Source organism: Cibotium barometz, chromosome 59, assembly GCF_041138505.1.
Source record: "Cibotium barometz isolate CiBa-2024 chromosome 59, ASM4113850v1, whole genome shotgun sequence".
NCBI lineage: Eukaryota > Viridiplantae > Streptophyta > Polypodiopsida > Cyatheales > Cibotiaceae > Cibotium > Cibotium barometz.
The window spans coordinates 23,989,437-23,996,549 of NC_141104.1; the positions used below are offsets into that span (position 1 = coordinate 23,989,437).

At 42.4% G+C, this 7,113-nt stretch overlaps 1 protein-coding gene across 7 annotated transcripts in view; it reads left to right on the forward strand.

Moving 5' to 3' along the window:
* Positions 1-6,687, forward strand: part of TZP (zinc knuckle (CCHC-type) family protein) — a 48,575-nt gene extending 41,888 nt beyond the window's left edge. For 5 of the 7 annotated variants that reach the window (XM_086793036.1, XM_086793038.1, XM_086793037.1 and 2 more), the window contains 4 exons: positions 225-2,247; positions 2,361-2,476; positions 6,049-6,161; positions 6,393-6,687. In XM_086793036.1, the coding sequence (XP_086649162.1) occupies positions 225-2,247; positions 2,361-2,476; positions 6,049-6,161; positions 6,393-6,503 (2,363 nt within the window). In that variant the 3' untranslated portion in view covers positions 6,504-6,687. Of the gene's footprint in view, positions 1-224; positions 2,248-2,360; positions 2,477-5,491; positions 5,848-6,048; positions 6,162-6,392 lie in introns of those variants that run through there. The other 2 variants (XR_015265110.1, XM_086793041.1) reach the window with 2 other exon arrangements.
* The last annotated feature ends 426 nt before the right edge of the window (positions 6,688-7,113 follow it).

Sequence of the window (7,113 nt, forward strand, 5' to 3'; positions counted from 1 at the left end):
ACTAAAGCATGCAATATGTGTATATTTGCTGGTTGGCAAGAGCCCAGGCCTTTTGTTGATGATGAGGCCAGCAGGGGACAATTTATTTTGAATAGGTTCATGAAATGATGGATTTGGGCGATAGAAAACACTTTGATGTGTGTAAGTTTTAGTAGTCATCTGTGTCAAGGATCTTCTTGATGCAATTTTGCCATTGAAATCTAATGTGGTGGCTGCTACTGCAGACCATGAACAGAGGCAAGGAGGGGATTCTCAAAACTGGCCAGCAGTCAAGCATCCTGATACAGGATTCTCTGTTTTTGAACTGGATGAAGCAAGAAGAGACATGGTTGCCCAGGCACATGATAGATGGTCTAGCTTTGGCTCACGACAAGATTTTTTGTCGCTGGGTATCTCTAATGATAGAAGACAATCCCCAAATGGTCACAGTACCATTCTCATTGATGCAGTCCCAGTTGATGGTCCTCAGATTTCATTGCCTTCTGAGCCGGAGTCTTTACCTTTGATACCAGGCTCATCAGAAGATGGCATAAATCCTCCATGCACAAGTATGAGCCATAGTGAGGAGAGAGACACAATTGGTTCCACTGATGGGCAGCCTATCATGTGTACTACCTGCACTCCAGCAGAGGTAGTAGCTGTTACTGCGCCAAATATAAACTTCAATCAAGGAAAATTAAGTTCTTTGGCTTGTACATGTGAGGAGGAGCACAAAATTGAGACCATCAATAAAGTGGTGCCTGAAACTTGTCAAGTGCCTGCTGAATCCACCTCTAATAATCTACCATGCCAGGTTAAGCCTTTCGGAGATGCTAAGAAATGTGATGGAACTCCTCAAGATGGTTCATTTGGTGCTGAACAGCACCAATCTTTCAGTCCTGATAGTGTTGTGAAGGATTGTGATCAGGTCTCTCAGTTAAATTTCTTCAGGAATGGAGACAGTAGTATGCAAGGGTTCAGACATCATAATAGCATGTGGATAAGTCGATTCTCAACAAGGGGTCTGCCCATGGGTTTTGATCACAAATATTACCCTCAGGTCCATGTAGGGCACAGCGACCTAGTGGGCAAAGACAGAACTGATGAGGCCGGCATTAACACAAAGCAAGGAGGTCAGCTGGGGCTCACAATGAGGGGGACTGATTCAATAATCTCACAGTCAGATGATCAAGATAAGGCAGTTGATTCCAGTGCTTCTTCAACTTACGTTCTTTCAAAGCGAACCGATTCAATTTTGGGGAAATCGCTCCAGGGTGAGAAGGGCCAAACAGACAAAGGACCAGCCTGTCCTGAATATTCAGAGTATCCTACAAGAGGCAGCTTGTACGCGTATGGAGCTGGGGGTTTGATTGGCCAAGATTCAGCTGATTTTACTGCCACCATGATATGTGTCAAAGATTGGACAACTAAATATGCAGAATATATTGCTGCCTTTCATAAAAAGGAAGGGCAAAAGACTGCACCTTCTATTTGTATATTCTGTGGTCTGCATGGTCATACTGTTTCTGAATGCTCAGAAACAAGCAATTGTGAACTCCATGATTTGGATTGGAAGCTACCTATTTTACATAGACTTGGTGCACAGATAAATGCAATCTATTGCTTGCGGTGTCTGGGCAAAGGTCACTGGGGAGCAGAGTGTCATCTCAAAGAGTTGGATGCTTCTTCAATGTCACAAATGAAAGAATCAAAGCTCCCAAAAGAAGGGCAGGTTGAACACCATGATTGTCCTAGGAACCCAGAAAATAATGCCTTTGATAAGAGAAATTTAAGCATTGATGAAAGTTCTTTTAAAGCTGAGCAGCTGAGAGATCCAGGTGATGCGATACCAATTTTAGTTGAGAAATGTAGCAATAAAACTTTGCCTTCTACATGGGGCGTGCATAGTGCTAATAGCATTGAGGAAATAAGTTATCAACAAGGTTCATGCGGTCTCCTGCATCTTGGACAGGATGTGCTGTGCAGAAATTCTGATCTGAAAAAAAAAGGGCAGTTTCTGTCAACTGAGCACAGCAAATGGAAATGCAAATTAGCTGACTCAGAAGGAAAATCTGTTGGGAACATGATAGGTGTGAAACACATGAATTTGCTAGTTAGAGATGACAAAGCACTTGATGACTGGCACTTCCGGTTAGCCTTTCCAACTGCAAAAGTCCAGCATGAGACCCAGTGGGGAACTCCCTTGGTTCCTATGGGCATCCTGGAAATGATTGAATCAATTCGTCTATCTCGAGCTGACCTTTTCAAGTGAGCCCTTATCTCTTTCTATTGTTAGATGCATTCATCATCTGCCTATCCTTGAATGTATTCTTCTTTTCTCATAGATTTTGTATGCTCCTCACCATCGTATAATGTAACAGGTGGGAAAGTCATGCAGATATCAATCTGCCTATAAAAGGATTCTTTGTAAGATTGCGCTTTGGCAAATGGGAGGAGGAACTAGGTGGCACAGGTTATCGGATGGCATGCATAAAAGGTACTTCAATTTTTTTCTGAAATGTCTCATGCTGTGTTCAGAAGTGGTATGCTTTTCTTTGACTGTGTTCTTTGTTAGCCTTTATGCTGCTGATTCATTATTTGATATTATATATCCAAATTATGTAAGGAAGGAGCCAAGTATATTATATATTAAAGTGAACTTAATAGCTAGAAGATACACAGGATTCAAAACTCTTCGGTAAATTTTAAAAAGGCAAGTATGCTTTTTTTTTTAAAAAAAATTAAGGGAAAGGGTTATAGATTTAAAAAAATATATATAGGACAAGCTTTATAAAAAGAAAAAGAAAAGCAAGCTTTTTTAAAGAAAAGCAAGCTTTTTTTGAAGAAAATCAAGCTGTTTTAAAGAAAGCAAGCTTTTTTAAAGAAAAGCATGTTTTTTCTTCTTTTCTCAAAGCCCATAAATAGGGGCAAGTCTTCTCTTTGTGAAGGGGACCAAGTACTTCACCTACAAGTACTTCTCTCTATCGACAACAAGCTGCAAGTTTTCTTACGTCGTGTCCTGGTGATACCTTTCTCATTCACCCTATAAACTTCTTATTTAACCTTTCACTTCTCTTATCCACTATCCTAGGTACACACGCAAGTTTATTCGCGATACGTGGAGTCAGTGGGCAGCAACTCAGTGAAGTCTGTTGGCAGTGAGTCGGTCGACGAAGGTGACTTTAAGCACGTGAAGCTTTCGGGATGGCCAGGATTTTATCCACCACGAGTAGAAAAGTTGGAAGATAGTCAAGAGCGTGTTATCCAGTATCCCATGAGGAAGGATAATGTCAAGCCTTTGCCAACCGATAACCATTGGGTTTCTAGTGGCGTCAAGAGCTCGTGACACGTGGATTCACGTAAGAATCTGAACACGTATTGGTGGGTCTAGGAATGGCTCGATAGTCTTGACTTCACACACCTGAAGCCATGACACTTGTATTTCAAGTACTTTTTTGTAAAACCCCTAATCTAAAATATTTAGTTTTAGAGATCTTTGCCAAATTGTGATGGAACCTATTTTGTTGCATGTTCTCGTTTCTTTTTATGGGTGTCGAAAGGATACAAGTTTTAGCATGAACCCTTTGTGTTATTCCGGATAGCCACTAAGTGACAGATGACAGGAAGTCTTGTCGGGAGTTGGCATAACCCAAGACATGGTGCCAAGTCAAGCAGCCTTGTGGAGTTGGTCATACTCGGAGATGCCTAGGCCAAGTTTTTGGGAAGGCTAGACAGCCAGTTGTGCTGACTACGGGAGCCCATGACGGGATGTAGTGATATCTTTTATCCTTGACTTTGCATGGATTAGATTGACCCTTAGGTTGATCGAAGGTTTGACCTTGGTGTTCAGGGGGGGATGCGGTTGCTTGAAGGCTACGATATAGGGGGAAAAGTTGGCCATTCCACCTATGAGCAAATGCTTAATGAGGGTTTTATGTGGGGTGTGCTTTGGTGGTATGGGACGCTAGAGTGTATTCTCATGTAGGATCTGGCTTCGTGGGTTTCTGATCTAGAACACTCTATGCTTGGGTAGTGCTAGTTTGTGAGTGACGATAAGATAAGGAACTTGGTTGTCTGAGCATGACATGTTACCCGTAGAGTGATTCCTCACACACACTTTCTTGTGATGGGCAAGTGATATTGATGCATGAGGTAGCCTCAGAATTGTACATGAGAGAGATAAGAAGTTTTGAACTTCCATGTCTAGGACTAAGTGCCTAAGACCAAGTTGCATATGCAAAATTGGGGATCGCTCAGCAGTGGGTGTAAGAAATAGGGCCTCTACATGAGGACATATTCATTTCCAATTTGAAGGAGTGAGAAAAAGAGTGACATGATAAGTTAATCAAGTAACCCTAGCCTTGTCCTTTAGGGCCATCCGTGATTGGCAAGCTCATGGCAATCTAACCTCAGGCTCGGTAGTGATTCAATGTACTGAACCTACGGTTGGGTGGTGAGCCGCTAGCCACAATCTATCGCGGTCACGCAACGTGTTCAACGTTCAAGTCTATGGAAACCTTGCTAGGGTTTCTCAGGGTATGTCCTCTATCCTGATCCACAGTGGTTCTATGTTTGGACTGGCCCCCTCCCGATGGGGCACAGTTGCTTGGGCCACTGAGGCTGCGATTTTCATGTCATACGAGGAGGGTGGGGGACAGTGGTCACCAGGGGAAGCTTTAGGGTGGCTCAAACCGCATGTGGAAGCGCTGGGAGGCCTTCCTGAGGATCTGGCATCACGGTCCCTTTCTCAATGACAGTGGTGGCAAGTCCACTCGGCACTATAGACCACCCGTGTGGTGGTTATATTCATGGGATAATTATCCAAATTGGTGATATTCATGGGGATAATTAGCCAATCTTAGTGACGTTCACATTATTAAAAAGGTACCCAACCTTGGCTCCTTGGCCATGTTGGTCTGCACATGCTTAAGCTGCCCAAAACTGATCGGAAATTGCCTTGTGGGCTGCCCACACTTCACACACGCTGCTGTCCACACGAGCCTGCTGACTGCAGGCTGTCCACAGGATCCTTGTGTGTTGTCAACCTTGTACTCATAGGTGGGTCACAATGTCCCATTACACTACTCTACCTTAAACCAATCAGATTGCTCCATGATCCTGTCCCCTGATAGAATATGGCTCACAATGACCTGTATCTCTCCTAGCCTAGCATGTACAATGCCTCAGTAGACATGACGCATGTATCTGAGATGTGATGCATATGACAACCTTTGACATGGCATGGTAACATGGGTTTGGGGTCCATTTGTTGTCATTTTTTGCTGAATGCTTTTGGGGTTTCCGTTTGCATTTGGTTGTGATGTTTTGATAACTCTGGCTTGAGTATATTATGGATTAACAATCCCCAAAGGCAGTTTTTAAAGTACCCAAAGGGTGATTCCAAAGGTCAGAGATCTAGATGATTCAAGTCATGTTTGTTAGAAACTGTTTTTGAGAGTCTCTGTATTTATCATTAAGGTACTATTTATTGGGAGTAACCATTCTTTATTAGGAATCTAGCAAGAGAGAGGTACATGATGGAGTAACACTTGTCAGTGCATTTGTTGGACACATCTATTCAATCGATATTTAGAGATTACTGGCTCTAGGTCTGAAATGTACACAAATCCATGAAGTTTATATGAACTATTCCATTTAGCCTTCAAGAATCTCAACATTCAATTAACTCCCAAGACCACTCAAGGAGGGATTTGGCTAGCTCACCACCCAGGCGTAGCTCCTATCAGAAGCACCCTGGATCAACACCCAGGCATGACTCTTGATCCAAGTTCGGGCATCCCATACCACAAGAGCTCATCTTCCAGGTGTCTGGCGTAGGCATATGTTCATCATCAGATCGCCCTTAAGGTCAGTTTACACAGGACCATTTATTTGGAACTTACTAATACTCAATCAGTGTTATTAATCCATCCACCAACTCGTATTAGGCTAGTCTTACCATCAAAGCTCAGCTAGTTATGTCTTTCCGGGACATAACATGTTCCAACTGTGTCTTTGAGGATATCATGTCTCTTTCATCTCTAAACATGTTCTGTGCTTTTCTTGCAGGTGCTTATGTTGAAGCTAGTGTTGGAGCCAGAAAGTTGTCCATGTTGGTTGACCTAGGTAATATGGAATGCACGGTTGACAGTCAATATGTTTCTAATCAAGGCTTTACAGAGGTGAGATGCCCTTATATGTTTCCAATTTGCTCTGAAAGCATTCCATTACCTGAAATATGTTAGCTACTGTAAGTGCCAAATCTTGCCTGCATGCACTGCTTCCCTTTGCTGTTTGAAGCAAGCACAGCCATTCAGTGCTCTGTTTAGTGCAGGGCGAATGGGTGGGGGGTGTTTGTGGATTTGGAGAATGAAGATCCTGGTATATATTATACACTTCTTGATCTATTTCAGGCAGAGCTAGCTGAATGGTGGCAAGCAACTGGGCTTAATGGGAAAACTGTACCCCAAAAAAGAGATCTTAAAGCCAAGTACGAAGAGCGTCAGGCATGGATTTTAGGATAGAAAAAACAAGCACCAACCCTCTACAAAATTGCATAAGGAGCAACACGATTTCTTCTGTCTTACACAATTTTGTAAATATAGACCAAGTATTTTTTAATTGTTTAAGTTCATTTTGTTGCACAGTATGTTGGAAGAGACTAAACATTGCTTATTAGTTACAGTATGTTGGAAGACCGTTGCCTTTGTTTTTTCAGCCCATTGTGGATGCTTTCTTTTTACTTAGTGAGAGATGCATCAATGAAGAAGTAAACACTGGACAATTGATAGATGCACAATCGAAAATTGAAGAGTATTTCTGGTTCTCCTTTTCTGTCTGGACACACCACCAATTGGGGTCTTATTTGAGGTGTGTATAGCTATGTTGCCATTTGAAGCAATACCTATGCGAATCCAACACTTTACATTACCATCCAAGAGCATAGAGAGCCCACAAAGAGGCATGGTAGAAATATGCATTAACAAAGGTTCTGTTCATTCACTAATTATGTTGATCCAAACAGCGAAACACTTTATATGAAGCGGCTTTGCTACAAATTTGCCAAGACATGACTGGGAAGAGATCCTCTCATTCAAGCACTTTGAAATTGCATGGAGCTATGATAGTGTAGTG